Source organism: Phalacrocorax carbo, chromosome 2 (assembly GCF_963921805.1).
Source record: "Phalacrocorax carbo chromosome 2, bPhaCar2.1, whole genome shotgun sequence".
Taxonomy (NCBI): Eukaryota; Metazoa; Chordata; class Aves; order Suliformes; family Phalacrocoracidae; genus Phalacrocorax; species Phalacrocorax carbo.
This window is the reverse complement of record NC_087514.1, coordinates 22,289,031-22,306,314: the sequence shown is the minus strand read 5'-3', so window position 1 is coordinate 22,306,314 and position 17,284 is coordinate 22,289,031. Positions and strand designations below refer to the sequence as shown.

General features: G+C 40.9%; 1 protein-coding gene across 2 annotated transcripts in view; it reads left to right on the top strand.

Moving 5' to 3' along the window:
* Window positions 1-8,099, top strand: part of RIMS2 (regulating synaptic membrane exocytosis 2) — a 339,727-nt gene extending 331,628 nt beyond the window's left edge. For both annotated transcript variants that reach the window (XM_064442256.1, XM_064442255.1), the window contains 5 exons: window positions 3,229-3,370; window positions 4,692-4,804; window positions 5,557-5,658; window positions 6,575-6,714; window positions 7,152-8,099. In XM_064442256.1, coding sequence (XP_064298326.1) covers window positions 3,229-3,370; window positions 4,692-4,804; window positions 5,557-5,658; window positions 6,575-6,714; window positions 7,152-7,370 — 716 coding nt within the window. In that variant the 3' untranslated portion in view covers window positions 7,371-8,099. The remainder of the gene's footprint in view (window positions 1-3,228; window positions 3,371-4,691; window positions 4,805-5,556; window positions 5,659-6,574; window positions 6,715-7,151) is intronic.
* The last annotated feature ends 9,185 nt before the right edge of the window (window positions 8,100-17,284 follow it).

The following is a 17,284-nucleotide window of genomic DNA, read 5'->3' as shown; positions in this document are numbered from 1 at the left end:
GAGATCTGGGTGTCCTTCTGTAATTCTATTCCAAATTGCCATTTTGCTGTTAAAATCTTCAATTCCAAATTTTCAACTACCTGAAAGGAGGTTGTAGTGAGGTGGGTGTAGGTCTCTTCTCCCAAGTTACTCGTGATAGGACAAGAGGAAATGGCCTCAAGCTGCATTGGGGGAGGTTTATATTGGATATTAGGAAAAATTTCTCTACTGAAAGAGTGGTCAGGCATTGGAAGAGGCTGCCCAGGGAGGTGGTGGAGTCACCATCCCTGGGGGTGTTCAAAAAACATGTAGATGTGGTACTTCAGGGCATGGTTTAGGAGACATGGTGGTGTTGGGTTGACAGTTGGACTTGATGATCCTAGAGGTCTTTTCCAACCTTAATGATTCTATGATTTCTTATTTCAAGAAGCATCATCATCATGATTAGGAGCTGTATTGCTGAAAGGTCAGATGTTTCTCTTTTGAGATTATCAGAGCGCTCTGTCTGTTCTGTGGAAAACAAAAATAGTTATTCGCATAGCCTCCTTTCAACCCTCCTTAACTTCCTAACCTACACAAAAGTTGGATATACTATGCATGCCTAACTTTCATGGTGCATCAAAGTTGTATCTTTTTAGCCGTTTGCCTGTCTTAAAGTGAACCAGAGAACTTATTTCAGTTAAAATGAATGCAGGAAAGTAAAACTGCTTAAAAATAAGATTCAGAGGGGTGCTAAGAACAGCTAAACCTGTGCCTCAATGAAGGCTTGAATGGCAATTGCACCAGTTCTTCCTTGATTCCTCAGTAAATTGATGTGCAACAGATGTATTGATTCTTTCTGTGAATTTTCTGCTAGAGTGAAGGCATACAAATTTATAATTCTAATTCAGAAAAAAATCTGCCTTACTAATTAATAAAAGTTCCTATGTACTCCTTCACATACCACATATTCAAACATTTAGCCCAAAACCCAAAATCTTTGAAAGATATTATATGAAGAGATTGAAGAATCATGCAAGATGGAGATGTTCTGTTAAATTTGCATGAGGGAGTTCATGTTTGCAACAATGAGCCGAGAATGACCACCATTGAACAAGGCTGAATGAAAATGACTTCTTAGTAATCAAAAGAGCTCATACAATGGAAAAGTAATATCCTGTAATAATACTTGAATGAAAAGAGGATAGGGCTTCAGGAGTTGTGTGCCTTTCACATGTAACTATGACGCAGTGTACCTTTTCTACAAAACTATAGCACAATTTTTTCCTGGCAGTTTTGTGGGTATATTTCTTTGATATGAGTGATTCGATTTTACAACAAGTCAGCTGCCAGGTTTCATTAGTTCAGTATAAATAATAAAACCAGCAGGCAACTTGGAACAGTACAACCCAATAGAAATGAAATTGCTGACTTCTGCTCTTCATTTTCATATGTCATGTTAGCCTTTTATGTTTTTTATTTTTACTTATTGCACCAGATATCGATGGGCATTTTCAGTAGTTTTGACGTAGTAAAAAATTTATTTCACTCTGTTGGGTACTAAATTCATGTGGGTAGCTGAAGTCCTAGAGTAAAATATTTCTTCTGTTATTTTTATATATTGATTAAAAGTCATGGTCTTAAGGAACGCGCAGAAGGCTTGTAATATACAATATGATTTGAACCACTCATGATACTGCTATAGAAATCTCTCACTACTGCTAAATATTGCAAAGTTATTCATCTTTATTGACAAGGGGCCAGTAGGTTTCAAGGTGTTTTGGGTGTCTATTTCCCACTTCACTAAAATTCCTGTATTCTTTATCTGACCTAATATCCCTCCTGACTGCAGAGCCTGGGAGACTTCAACTCACACTGCAGCCTGTAGGACAGAGTGATACCGAATGTGGACTTGCAATTGATGCCCCTCTCCTATTCCCTGTCCGAGGGTACAGGTCCTCTTTCTCTAAGCCAGCCCATGTTCACGCATTCTCCTTGGGGTGTGAGAGTCCTTATCCCAGGACAATCTCGTCCCTTGCTTATTTGCTTTCTCAAATCCCTGGAACTTCACCGACCCCACAGGTTCAGCAGTTCTTCTGACTCCGGTACCTGATGAGCCAGAGAAGGTGTAAAGGGTAGCAGAGGCTACAAATAACTGCAGAAGAGGACGAGTCTCTAGATATCCTAGGATACTGGATATTAGTCTACCGTCATGGTATCAATGTTTAAGAATTCCAATATTATTTGGTGTCATGTACGTTTAGAGTCATGACTCTCTTATATTCTCAGTTTATCACACACCACTGTGCTGAAGTCAGGGGGGTATTGAACAGATAAAAGAAATTGGAATACAGAATTCCCTGCCCCATTGCAGGGAACAGAATTTAAAATCAGAAAATGACATGGAGCAACTGTCTTATTCCTGAAAGAAAAACTGAAGCTTCATTGCTACTCATTTCTTTCTTTCTTTTTTTTTTTTTTTAAGTGTATCTTCCAGCTGAGGTCTCGATCAAAATTCCTACACTAAAATGCTACTATATTAAATTTTGAGTATTTTTTCCCTTGTCTGATACCCAGATATTTGTCACTTTGCTGCTTTTACAACTAAAATCAAACTGTGCAAGCAGATACAAAAATTATTACTCTTGGAGGTGGTAATAAAGTTTCACATTGCGCATAAAAGTCAATACTGTATTTTTTATATATAAAGTTAAAGCAGCTAGTGAAATGAGAAGAGCATGAATAGAGAAAAAGGAATGGGAAGGATTCTTGATTTGTTGTTTACTATCCTCACTAATGGATATCTGTAATTTGATTTAGCAGGTAATGACCAAATGTTTTTAAATGAAATAATTAATCTGAATTAGAACATTCCTGCGACACTACAGGTTTTGACGTAATAGTAACATTTTAATTTAATTCCTAAGAGAGATATATTAATCCAAAGAAAACATGTTTTAAACACAGTAGGCTATGGGTAGCGTAAATCTGGTTACCTCCGTGGGCAGGCTTGTGTTGTGCGTGTGCTGTCTACCCTTGGAGAGCAGGCGGTGACAGAACTAAGGTCTTGAAAAAGAGATTTACGATGCTGCTTGCCTATTATTAAAAACATGGTAATTTTTAAATGGAAGGTTTGGTACAGTTCATTAATTTCTGGCTTTGAGTATTTCTGGCACGTGGAGCGGGGGTGTGCTGCCCGCAGTGGTGCCCCGCAGGGCCACCCAGCTGGGGCAGCGCAGTGCAATGGGGGCTTCTCTTTTGTCTCTGCAGAAGCAGGGGGCAAGAAGCTGCGGAGCACTGTCCAGAGGAGCACTGAGACAGGACTGGCTGTGGAGATGAGGAACTGGATGACCCGTCAGGCCAGCCGGGAGTCAACGGATGGGAGCATGAACAGCTACAGCTCTGAGGGGAAGTAAGCAGCCATTATAACTGTGGTTACCTGACCTTTTGCCATGAAACTGGTGGTTAGACAAAAGTGCAGTGAGCACTGTAGGTCCTGTTCAGTCACAACTCCCATCACAAGCTAGTGTCATTTATGGACCAAGCCTAAGTCTTCCCCGGTGACTGAAAGAGTCTCCCATTCTTGGTGCAGGAAGGGTGAGGATCACTTCTGCCATGCCATGAGAAAGGCATCTGGTGGGTCAGAGCATCAGCATGTGGTATTGCAGGAGAAGTGGGTGCGGTGCACCAGGTAAAACACCAAAAAGGACAGCTTCTATTCTGAAAACTCCTCACATACATCTGTGCTTTGCAGAGCTAAGCATTTCCAGGGGATTTTCAGTTGTCAAGAGTTTTTCAAATATTCTGCTAATTAATCCTAAAGAAATTATCTGAGCAGCAGGATGAGACTGTCATATATTATGCTTTTCATAAAAGCCTGTGTTAAAGACGTCCGAGTGGTATGTCCAAGATATTGCTCAGAAAAACCCTACTGTGGATAGATTTATTAGTGGTGTTCACAGCACTGGACGATATACCTATACTGGACAATATATCTTACATGTCTAAGTTGATGCACTATATGCACTTGAGATGGACATTTATTTATGGTTGGTCATTACACATCTCATTAGTTCTTGTTGCCTCGTAATGGATCACAGATAATTTATGGCAAGAATTTGAATTTTAAGTTACTTTGGTCATTTGCCACAATGGATTTCAGTTCCATTATTGAATAGATGTCATTCTCAAAGACATTTTTAACAAAATGTTTATAATGAATGCTGATTTTAAAAGGTGGTTTTAAAAATAGTGACCAGTATTCAGTATAATGCAACAATTTCACTGGATACATTTGACATTCAGCCACTGAGTTCCTGTTGACTGAGAAGCATGAGCACTTTTACCTTCATGTAAATAAATTACTGGTAAGGGCTTGTATTAGATTCTTATTGAACTGGACTGATATGAATACTACAGTGGTTAACAGTGGTCTTTAATATATTGGGAAAAGAGAGAATGATGAAAAATATTACTGTGGAATTTAGACTCAGTGAGGATTAGTGCTTCCTTCACCTGTTTGTTTATACGCTGGAGGCTGAACTGCTGCTTGTTGAACACTGTATGAAGTTTTGAAAATTACAGTAGTTGTTTTGTAATCTTGTCAGTTTAAGTTCTTTGTGAACAGTAGTACCAAAAACATAAACACTAAATGCAAAACATCTAGAAAACAAAAAAGGGCAAATTCAAGTGCATTAATTTGGTTTGGGGTTTTTTTTCAATTTATTTTTTAGTTTGATTTTCCCTGGTGTGAGGTTGGCTGCAGACAGCCAGTTCAGTGATTTTCTGGATGGACTTGGTCCTGCCCAGCTTGTAGGACGACAGACTTTGGCAACACCGTCTATGGGTAAGCATTTATGTCTTATAGAAATGATATGATCTACTGGGTCTGGTAATTAGAACACAGAAGTTATCTAGATTCTAAGTCTTTAAATACACACATTTCCCCTGTGGTTTTGAACAACTCACTTAAGACCAAAACTCTAACCTCAGCTGAAGTTGAACATAATTGTGGATGCTCATTAAGACACTCAAAAGTAGAAAGGTGCTTTGAAAAATTCAGTCTTTTATCACTTCTTCAGTTTTCCATCTTTAAAATGTGGCTAATGAGACCAGTCCTTTCTCTGTATCACTTGGATAGTATTGACTCAAAATGGGAATTTAGGTGCAAAGTAGTTGTTATTATTGTGCTTACAGACTTTTTTAGATTCACTAGTTATCTTTTCATACCTTGTCTTAAACTAGAGGCACAGTGAAGATATTTCAAGCAGTTTTAGAGAGCTGCTTTGTACTAATTCCCTTGCTGCCTTTTTTTATAATTGGAAATTCTTAAGATGAAAAGGAAAATTTAATTTGAAGAGATAGGGTCATGGGAAACAGGAGACAAGATGTTATTGCAGTGTTTTTTAATTGTTTACTAATGTAAATAGCAGTAAAGAGGGTATTAAATTATCTAGTAGTGTTAAAATCCAGATTACACTTGTTGGTGGAATGCAGATGATACAAGTTGTCATGTATTTCACCCTAGAAATTTCCATAGCTTTTTACATATTTAGGTATTTCTGAGTCACAATGCCAGGATTTGTTTTTGTTGCCTAGGAGATATCCAGGTGGGAATGATGGACAAGAAAGGACAACTGGAAGTAGAAATAATCCGAGCCCGTGGCCTTGTTGTAAAACCAGGTTCAAAGACACTGCCAGGTAAGGAAGAAAAATCTTAGCAACAAGAATAGAGTTCTACCAAAAAAATCCAACAAATCCCCAGCTTCTGGGGCTTTACTGTTCGACTTAGGTAAACTCTTAGCAAATTCACACGTCGGTAGGTTACAGTATTGTACACTGAAATGCATAACGTAGTGAAATGATATACAAAAAACCAACCCTACTTCAGGAGGAAAAAAAAATCAGACTGGTGTCTGGGCACAGGCACAAAAGACATAAAAGTATTTTAGTAATAGCAAATGCATCCTTGGTTATGGGGTAGACAAGAAGGTATGTACTGAAGATGTGATATAGGAATCTTATGGATGAAGAGGGAATCAACAAGAGGTGCGGAATAGGTACCTACTCGAAAAGTAGACCAGTATTTGATACATACTCCTTATTTTTTAACCTGATGTCCTATAACACTCTGTGAAAAGGACAATATAATGATATTTTTAGCAAGGTCTTCTGCCAAAATAGAAATGGTGTCAGAGTCTTTTCTTCACTGATTTTCACCTTGTAGATAATTTTAAATTATTAACGATTTGGAGCATTGATCCAAATCTCACCAAAGTCGGTGCAAGTCATTCTTTTACTTAACAGGCCTATTTTGCATAAGGGATACTATATATAGGAATATCTGTTTTTCCCAGGTCAAAGTCTGAATTGTTTCATGGCAAAAGAGACATATAAAAAAAAGTAAAGAAAAAATTATACCAGGGGAAAAAAGTAAAGAAAACACACGGAGGCTTTGCATGTGAATAAATGTTAATATTGCTTGTGGAGATTTGTTCATATAAGTTATATATCCAATAAAAGGCAGATTTCATCATATGGTGATAGAAAAGTGCATCTGTGCAAAAAAATCTTGACTACTTCTTTGCTTACTGTTTTTTATTTTCTGTCTTCTAAGCACCATATGTAAAGGTGTATCTATTAGAAAATGGAGTCTGCATAGCCAAAAAGAAAACAAAGGTAGCAAGAAAAACGCTGGAACCACTTTATCAGCAACTTCTATCATTTGAAGAAAGTCCCCAAGGAAAAGTTTTACAGGTAATTTGCATCAATAGTCTTCTGAGTCTGAAAACGTCAGCTGTATAGTTTTCACCGAATGAGTTTCAAGCTTCCTTTCATGCTTCATTTGGCAAGTTCTGCTATTTCAAATACTTGTTGAGCAGATAAATAATACGGTAATAACTATTGATGCGAGTAGAAAGTGCTGAGCAAAAGTTAGTTGTAGATTATTTTGCTTCTTCTATATGTATGGGCTCCTTCTCTCACTGGGCTTTCTTTAGTGTCATGGGTAACTGCTCTGTTGCTGCCCAGGTAATTTCTGTCACTGCATCATCTCTTGTATACACAGAACTAAACTATGTCAGTAGTCAAATATTTCATTCCTTACTACAACTAAATAAGCAGAGACATCAGATTGAAGCTCTTATAATTTTTGCTGAAATATTTCTATTTTCTTCTTTTTCCTTTGCTAACAGATAATTGTTTGGGGAGACTATGGACGTATGGATCACAAATCCTTTATGGGAGTGGCACAGATACTTTTAGATGAACTGGACCTGTCCAACATGGTGATTGGGTGGTTCAAACTCTTCCCTCCTTCTTCCCTAGTAGACCCAACATTAGCTCCTCTCACTAGAAGAGCTTCCCAATCATCTCTTGAAAGTTCAACAGGACCTTCGTATGCTCGCTCATAGCAGCTGTGAAACTGTTGTCATAGCAACCAGCGTTACAAAAAAATAAAATTACAGGTCGCAAACCCTGGTAACACTGCATGCTTAATGTTGTGTCTTCTGAGCCTGTTTCTAGGGCTGCAACGCGATCCTGTGTTCTCAAGGAAGTTGCACACATTGTGCCCTACGGAAGGCCCTCAGGTGAAGGACTGAAGTCATGAAGAACTGATAGGTTTGGAGTTCAGGGACACTCAGTTTTGGTCCAATCTGAAGCCATGGACTAAACTAAAAGAATCAATCTGTTTCATGCAACAAAAGTCCTTTTTAATGGCATATCTGTTTTGTTGCTCCCGTTTCTTTATTTATCTGCCCTCCCCTCCTAAAGCTTGGTTATGCCACAGAAATGGAGTTACCCTCCCATGAAGCCATGTTACAAGTCAGTGGATTAGCAGACACTGGAAGAAAAGAAGAATGTAAGGATGCTGGAAAAGTCAGCTGTCGTTTGAAACAGTTGCTTGAGATCCGAAAACTCTTCATACAGAAAAGGTTCAAGACTTAAAGTGGCGGGCTTCATACCTCCAGCTATAGATACAGTGAAACCCCAGATGTGATGGACTCTCTGAAAAATAAAATTCTGTGGATATACCGTACTGTATGAAATTAAAGAAACTTTTTTGCATGGACACAGATTTAGCTGAACACTTAAATTATTTTCTTGGGGCTGCAACTTGCAAAAAAAAAAAAAATAATAAATCAGCCATTTTCAACAATTTATATTATTTTTAAAAATAAATTTCACTAGTGCATGGTTTTAAAGGGAAGAGAATGCAACAGGGTGATACAAAGACACACCACGTTTATCATTCTTTAAACCAGTCATGGTCTGTATTTTTGCAGACGTATATTAAAAATAAAAAATAATTTCTAGCAAATATTTAAAATTCTGTTTATGTGACAAGAAATAAGTGTAATATATTAAATTTATTTAAATGTAAAAGGTACAAGCCTTGTAAAGTTCAACATAATGTGCAAATTGTACACTACTTTTACCTCCTCCTTTCTCTATCTCTCCTCCCAGTCTCCCTTCTTCCTTTTGCTCTTTTTCCCCTCTACCTCCCAGGATGATCATCATATTCTAAAATGGCTACCTTTTGACTTATTACTCTCTTACGCCCCATATTTGGTTCAGGGCTGCAGATTGTTCTGCATTTCTGAATTATTTGAGAAAAATATTGTTTAAGAACTTACTTTTTTCAAGCATGTTGAAAAGGATTTTGCAACATGGCTTGGGAGTACATTAATGTAATTCAGCATGTATTTGATAAAGAAGATATTTGAACTTTTTGCAACTTATTGTACAGTGCATGGTAACTTATTTTCATTTTTTTCTCACCTTCAAATTGAATTCTACAGCAAAATACTGGAATCATGTGGCCATTGTAAGATGTCTTCAATAAATTTGTTTTCAGCGCCAGCATCTTTCATTCAAAGGTTGAACTATCATTTCCTGAAGGTTTTTGGAAAGAGGTAAAATTAAGTACCTGGTTGATTTTTAGGAAATCAATTTATAACACTTTTATTTGCACTAAACCAAATTAATTGCTACATTTTTGAGATTACAAAAGCAGCAAAGGTTACTAATTCGTACAGTTCTGCTGTAAAGTTCAATTTTCATAAACTACATTTGTACTGCAAAAGACATAATTAGGGAATATCAGTCTGGAAAATATCAGTCTTTGCTTCATAAAACAGCCTTAAAGAAAGCTTATCAGTACCACTCTGACAGCTATTTGACCCGTTACCAGAACCCTCACTGCAGTCAACAGATCTTCGAAAACCTGTTTTTTGTAGCAGGCAGTAGCCACCGTTGGGTGGTGCTGCAAGTTCAAGCTTGTCATTAAATTGCATTATTTAAAGGAATGTAACTGGCTAACATTTAGTAACAAACTGTCCTTTTTTTCTGGGTCTTTGTATGCCTTTAACACCTATTTAAGGTTTAATATTGAAACCTTGCAATAATTTTTGAAAAACAATTATATTTACCTTTAAGGCCACAAAGAATTATTCTGATTTTATTTGAAAATCTATTAAAGTTTCCCATTAAGAAATTGTACATGCCTCATAGGTGGGCAAAAGTAATAACAGTATCACTTAAAATGCCTTTTACTTTGTGCAATATCATATTAATCAAGATTGTGTCTTGTCTTCAGAGTTTATATAATGGATTATTGTTAAGTTAATGGACAGACTGGTAAAATTATATTTATTGAAATAATTTAGACACCTGTCTACCAGCAGCAAATAAATACTACTAACATGCAGTCTACAATATCCCCTAGGATATTAAAGAATACATAACCATTTTACTGATACTGTGAGATGTGCTCACACATTCTCGTACGCATAGTCCTATAGAAATTATTTCAAATTTTAAAATCAAGGACATGACGCATGGAAGGTTTGTACATACTTGTCATTATGCAGTATTTATTTTAAAAAAATTAATGTATTTTTTTTAATTTTCACACGTCTGCGATTCTACTTATGGTTTAGTCATGTAAATAGCACTATTCCAGTGATCACTGCTGTCTTGTACATAGTACGTTTTAAAAGTTAAAAGGAATTACAGTGGGGGGGGAAAAAAAGGCAGATTACGCCTGTAATGAACACCAACTAATGTAAATCAAACTCATTCTGGTGATGGTATTTAACACTTTAAATAAAACATTTTCTTTACAGAACTTGCGTGCAACGCTTTGTTGCTTTTCTCTGAGCTGGTCAGCAGCATCCTGTAGCGGAGTTTTTGGCAAATAGCACACGCAGCTGATCAACAAGCAAGCCTTTCTTCTCTTCATTCTCTTCATTTTACAAATGAAATACCATTTGTAAAATAGGATGTTCACTGCCAGAGGCTTTCGGGCTGCGTGTGCATCACAGGTGGGGGGCGCGGGGGGAGGCTGGGGCTGCGCTCCGGCCACACTCCGGCTCTCGCACGCTGGAACAGGCGCACAGCTCCAGGGCTGGAGCTGGCTCTAAGCTGCCGACCCTGGCTGTGAGGGAGTGCTCGCGCTTTGGTGTAGCCAACACACTGAATGTGGGGGGACATGCCATCCGGTTAGACTTCAGCGTTTGAAACGGGTGGCCACACTTGAAGTGGCTCTTGGGGATGGGTGTGGATCAAACCCGCTCCTGCGCCCGGGTGCGTCGGGAGGGCGCAGCCCAGCCTCCCCAGAGCAGGGCCAGTCGTGTTCCCTGCCCGGGCATGGTTCCTGCCACCGCGCAATTCACTAGGAAAGCTGAGCCTTGGATTATCAGCTGCTGAACTATAGTATTAAACAGGTTGGACTGTAAAAAGAGTAAGTTTGTGAGCTTCCACCCTACCCCTAGATACCACCTAATATTAGCTGCCTTTATTTTTTATGAGCAGGGCACAAATGAGGACAGAGTACCCAGCCAGCAGTGGTAGCTGCTGGGGCTTGTGCAGCCTCGAGCAGGCAGTGGTCCAACACCTCTGCGGCTGTGTGACGGGGATGGAGATGGTGGGAGTGGAGGCTTTTCTCCCTGCCTGACTCCTCAGACGCAGCATCAGCACAGGCAGTGGTGACTGGGCAAAACTCAAGCACTGGCACTAAGTCAGGTACCTATACCTTGGAAATTTACTGAAGACTGAGAGGCCAGCTGGTGGTTTGCACAGGAAAATCTGTGCATTTGATCCCAAATATAAGGTAAAAAACCCACGGTGGTATTGTCAGGAGGTAAAAACTCCAAGAAAGCAAGCATGTTTTGCCAGAGCACTGGTGGGAACTGTGAGGCAGGAAACTCCAGCTGTTTGTTGTACTGTGTCTGACAGTGGAACGCTGGGGAAACACTCCAAAACTTTTGGTGTGTTAAACTGCTAATGTCCCAGCAGGTTGCTCTTCTCCTTTGCTAACGTTGACATTGCTGTTGCAAGGTGACAGGGCAGGCAGGTACCTGGGTCGGAGCTGGGCTGTGACGGCGGGTGAGGCTCTCCCGTGCCCCGGAGTACATCACCTCCAGCCCTGCCCCCAGGGCTCGCCTGCCTCTGGCATGCTTTAGAAATAAATGCAATTACACTCAGCAAATACCTGAGAAGGCGCGCTGGTACACCTGTACAGGCCAAAAAAAGGCCACACTATACTACTTCTCTAAAGGGTCCTTTTCTTCTTTGAGGCAGTTTCTCAAGATTGTTTACTGTTTCCCCTCACGAACACCTTCTTGCCCACCTCCACTTAATTTCAAACAGAACAAAATTGTAGCTCATTTTAGTCTTAACAGTCCCACTTTGCTCATGACTACTAAACATTGGCTCAGGCAGTTGATTCATGCTGTTATTCTGGGGTGTTTGTTCCCATTAAAAGTGCAGTAAAACACTATGTCACCCAAATCGTGGGGCTTTTCTGCTTCCATGCCTTTTTTGTAGGTCTTAAGCCTTAAATAGTTAAATGCTTTCGCTATGATGAGGTTGAGTGTGGGGCCAGCACGGCTAACCAGGACACCATTGCATTCTCGTAGCCTCCCACTACTATCAAATAGCTGTTTACAACTGTGTAACTAATTAAAATAGAACTGTATTCATATAGAAAGTTAAATACCAATGCTTTAACATGACATGAAAGTTAACAAAGCATTAGATTTCACAGCTTCCTTACAAAGTTGGGTAATGCTGTAGGGGAGTCTAGAGCAGTCCATATTTGTTTCCTTAGCTCATACATCTGTGTAATTCTCACCTCCCTGTCACTCAGGCAGCAAAGAGCAAGCACCAGACCTATAGGTCTCACAACAATCTTTCAACTGTGACTACCCTATCTGTACCTTCATTGGTTAATATTTACAGTGAGCCTTTACCAGGAGCAAGCAGCAAGAAAGCAAGCAGCAAGAAAGATGCACATTTTCCCAGGCAAGAACGGCCAACATTTAGGACAGGTTAATGGGAGCTAGCTTTAGCTGGCAAAAAATAAACCTATATGCTACTAAGACGAAAGATAAATTAGCTCTGGAATTATTGGCTTAACACCTGCCTATTTTAGATGTCTTGTTTAGAATGGGATGAGTAACTCTGGGGAGATCAGATCCGCTCCCTATTTCCCCATTGACCGCAGAGGCAGAAAGCGATGGCTGCAGCTAAGCTTAGGAGAAGCAGACCCAGCCTCAGCAGCCAGGAATAAGAACAAAGACTCCATGGTCCTTCATTAGCAAATGCTATCTGAACTGCCTGTATAATTATCAGGTCTGAGGGCAGCAGGCAGCTGATGACTGATGAGGGAGGAAATGGCTGGAAATTAATTTCCCAGATCTGACACACTGCCCTGTCAGGTCACTCCTCAGCCCAGCCCCAGGGAGAAAGACAAGCAGCCATACTAATTAAACCATAGGGCATTAATGCCCCAAAATATATTTGACATGAGGTCACATAGAAAGGAAAAAAGCATCTTAGAACTGCAGGAAGTACATGACACAGGACTGAGGAAAAGTTTGTCATAAATGTCTGTCCTCTGTGACCATTCCTGCAACCAAGAACAGTTGTGTTAAATGTCATCCAAATGTACATATTGTTGAACTGGTGTTGGCATGAAGATGGGATGGGTGAGTGGCACTAGATCTCATTAGCTTTATGGATGTGGAGGCTTAGAATAGCTCAACAAGGTGGGAGTGGGTTTGGCCTTGGTAGACTATTTTGAGGGCAAGACTCACAAGGAACAGCTGAGGTCGCTTGGCTTGTTCAGCTTGGAGAAGGCTGAGAGGCAACCTCATTGCAGCCTATGCCTTCCTCACGGGGGCAGTGGAGGGGGGAGGTGCTGATCTCTCTCCAGTGATAGGACACAAGGAAATAGAATGAAGCTGCATCGGGGCAAGTTCAGGTTGGACATTAGGAAAAGGTTCTTCACTGAGAGGGTGGTCGGTCACTGGAACAGGTTCTCCAGGGAATTGGTCTCAGCACCAAGCCTGTCAGGGTTCAAGAAACATCTGGACAATGCTCTTGGTCATACGATTTAGTTTTGGGTAGTCCTGTGAGGAGCAGGGAATTGGACTTGGTGATCCTTATGGGTTCCTTCCAACCTGAGATATTCTACGATTCTATGATTTCTCTGGACAGCTGTTAGCAGGTCTAGTGTAAGAGTTGTTAGACAAAGTCCTTCTGCCTAGCTGCAGTTTTGGTAAGGGAATGATCAGTGTTTTAACGATTATAGTTATTTTAAGGAGACAGCACCCACTAAAATAAAAACAAAACTAAATACCAACACTTACCAGGCCAAACTCGAACAGTGGGTCCTGCTATGTGAATAGTGCATCTGACACATGAAGAAAAGGCCAGTACTACACTTGCCAGTGTATGTCAACCTAGTTTGAATGCCAATAGCAGCCAAAATTATTATCCCCTTGATGAGAATAAAAAGCAGATTTAGGGAAGACTAAGGGATGAAGTAGCAATATAAAATTATCAAAGTAACAATGGGTGGATATTTTATTGATCTCCCATTTTGTTTCTGGTTAATTAGCACTTCAGCTGCAGCATTTAGCTGCAGCATTCCTGAATAGTGCCAGACAGCTGCCTTGAAGACAAGGAATATAAGTCACCATCTCCCAGGGACCATCAAATTGAGACTGCTGCTGCATGGGAATCAACTCGGTTAGGAAGTCTGGGGACTTTTCAAGTGCCTTCTTATGGTCTACCACACACTGGAAGTGACAGAAAGACAAAGGTTTTCCTTATTTACAAGTTTCTCAGCCCATATTCTGATTCCATACGAACTTCCAAGCTGTCATTTTCTGTTTTGGAGTCTGAACTCAAGACCTGCTTACTCTCAGATCTGCTAACTTGGACTTTCAGAAGCCTTAGCTACCACCTGCCATGTACCTGAGGTATCAGTGCATGTATTTACAGAGCCACATACATGAACAAGTGAGTTGTGTCCTTCACTGTGTTTCAGCTGTACAAGCCCAGCTACCTGGGAGCCAGCAGCTCTGGTTCTCTAGGAATGACCCTGGGGTAATACGGCACTTCTCCAACAGATAACTTTGTTCCTCACTGGCAAAGATACAAGCTGGAGGAAAGACATTTTGGTATATATCCTGATGCACTTTGGCCGTTGAAACAAAGCTGCAACTTTGAAAAGTAGATCTCAGAACAAACCAAGAAGTGTTTCGGCCACATGAAGGGAACCAGGCCACCAAATCAACTAAAAACCACATCTCAGATCTGTTCCCTAAAGACACCAGCCAGGTGCTGGACAAGGAAATATTGAGTGTAGACACAGAGGTGACATATTCCTGCCAGCACCTTAAAAAACCTTAAACTAAAAACCCCTCATTGGCACAGCTCTCAACTCTGAAAGTTTCAGTAAGCTGAAAAAAACAAAAACAAACCACCAACCAAAAACCCAAAAAGAGCATGAGAATGTCCATTTAAGATTTCTGTAAACTACTTTCATTTCTAAACCAGAATTTCTTGTTTTCAATTAGCATGCTGAGCTATCAGTAAACATCACAGTATCTGTAGGGCTGGTTTTCTTTAGTTACACACTTGAGTAACTAAGAACTCATTTTTGTATAGTAATTGTTTTCTTCACCTGCTTAGGCAGAGTTTTTCCTTCCTTGTTTTCTTAAAGAATGATCCATAAACTGAAAGCAGGACTGAGCTGCTTCCCCATGACCTTTCCACATCTAATATGTGTCTGGTTTATACTTAAAATGTGAGCAGATGCCTTAGGCAGTAGATTCAGAATAATCTGGCATATAGTCTTCTCCCTCCCTCAGCAGCTTTGCTTTCCTAACCAGTGTTGATTAACAAACTTAATTGTGACAGCTGGGTGTCAATGCAGTTCTGGAAGCCGTACTTACAGCCTGAGATGGATACTCAGGCTGTCTTTGGACATCTGATTTAGGTGAAACTCAGAGGGTCAGAATTAAGAGTCTATTTAATTGTACTCAGTGGAAAAAGACAGGAGACCTCCAGGGTAATTCTAATTTAGGATCCTCTGGAAAGCCATTCTGAGCATATCAGCTGCATAGGAGGCCTACAGCTTCCAAGGTAGGCCATGCAAATAGCTCCAGAAATGGCAATGCCACCATCTGGATAAGACCTAAAAGAAGAATCTTTGCTTATTCCCTTCAGTACTTTTTTTGTCCCAGAAAACATCTGGGAAAGTCTCTCTCCTGAGACCTGAATGACAATGAATTTGAATGTTGTGAAGTCAAAAATGCGGGGAAGGGAGAAATTTACCCGCTGAAGCTTCTCTACACTCTCATACAAACCTCAGGGCTTCGGACTAACTCCATGTTGACTGTCACACTTGGTGGCAGACCGTGACATGAGGGTTGGCCATATTTCTACTCTCAGGCAACAACTTGAGTTTCACTTGCAGAAAAGCAAGATACCACCTGGCTGCTGGACCCCTGCAATGGCATCATCCTGGTGTCCCTGACTCCCTTCAGCCCCTGGACCTCATTCAGTTAGGTCCCATCTGCACTGCTAAATAAAACTCACCAGTTCCAGTTTGCAGGCACAGAGACCCAGTAGCATGGCTTACTTTGCATCAGCAAGCCTGAACTCTCTTTCTTCCTCACTTCCCTTCCCATCCAGAAATAAGACTGCCTCTGCTAAACTGCTGGGAATGACAGCAGGCCTATGCTATCCCCAAAGCATTTCCTGGGAGAGCACTGCCTATCATTGGTTAAAACCATAGCAGGAGCTATGCTGGTGATGGCACAGTATGCAAGTACAAGCCAGGGCTTTAGCCCTGTTCTGTAAGTCCGTCCTTGCTTATAGCGGCAGCCTGGCCACCTTTACACATGGAGGTGCAGAGCCAGATGGGAATTCAAGTAGATGAGAAAAGGACAGATCAGTCCCTTCCAAACTGGGAACATGACATCTTTCTTGCCAGATTTAAAGCCTGTTCCTTTACTCCACGTGGTCTTAAATAAATGTTTAAATAAATGCAGATCTGTTAAGGGAGAAAGGCTGAAGTCAACAAGAATTCCAGGAATAAAAAGCTGTTGAACACAGCCAGGTTCCTAGGCACTGTGAGCAAAATTGGAGATTTGGGCCTCAAATGTACAAGGGCCAGGGAGAATCTCCCTTGCCCCAGGAGGCCCAAGCTATGTGAAGTTAAAAGAAACATCTGGGTGGTGTTAAAGAGCCACAATGTGCTCCTGCCCCCACAGGAGAAATGGGAGGTGTGGGAGCTGGAGGGGGCACTAGGAAGGGCTACAGCACATACCCTGTCCCCATCAGCAGAAGGGGCCAGAGCCACCCAGCATGCTGAGGACTTGCCTCAGGAAAAGTAAGAAACAGGATCCATTTTCCCAGAAGTCTGCTGTTCTGGCCAAATATTTACCTTGCTCAAGCTGGTCCTACTTGTACAAGTTTGCAAAAAGAGAACAGACTCATGGCCGCTTAATCATAATTAACAAGGGTAACATGATGAACCAAGCAAAGTTATTAAAGCCTGAGGTAGGGGGGTGGGGAGGGAAGCTACTGAGCAATTTAATGCATTCCTCTCCATCTCCTGGCTGCACCCAGGATGTTGTCTTGTCTAACTCAGCACCTGTGATACTGTCCCATAATCGTTTCAATAGGTAAAAGAAATAAACCAGCGTGCGGGTGGTCTTTCCAATAGCGAGCCATCATTAAACCTCAATAGCACAACAGTTCCTAACATTTTTGGAAGGAAGGAAGTTATTTGTGTTCCAGGGCTGAAGCTGATCTCCAGGCACCAGTGTGCTGGTTTTGGCTGGGATAGAGTTAATTCTCTTCACTGTAGCTGGTGCAGTGCCGATGGTACATTGATGATTTAGTTGCTGTTAAGTAGCGGCTCAGTGTCACTAAGTAGCGCCTGTAGTAGCCAGGGACCTTCCCAGCTTCCCGAGCTCTGCCGCGTGGACGGGAGGCCGGGAGGGGCGGGGCCACAGCCGAGGCA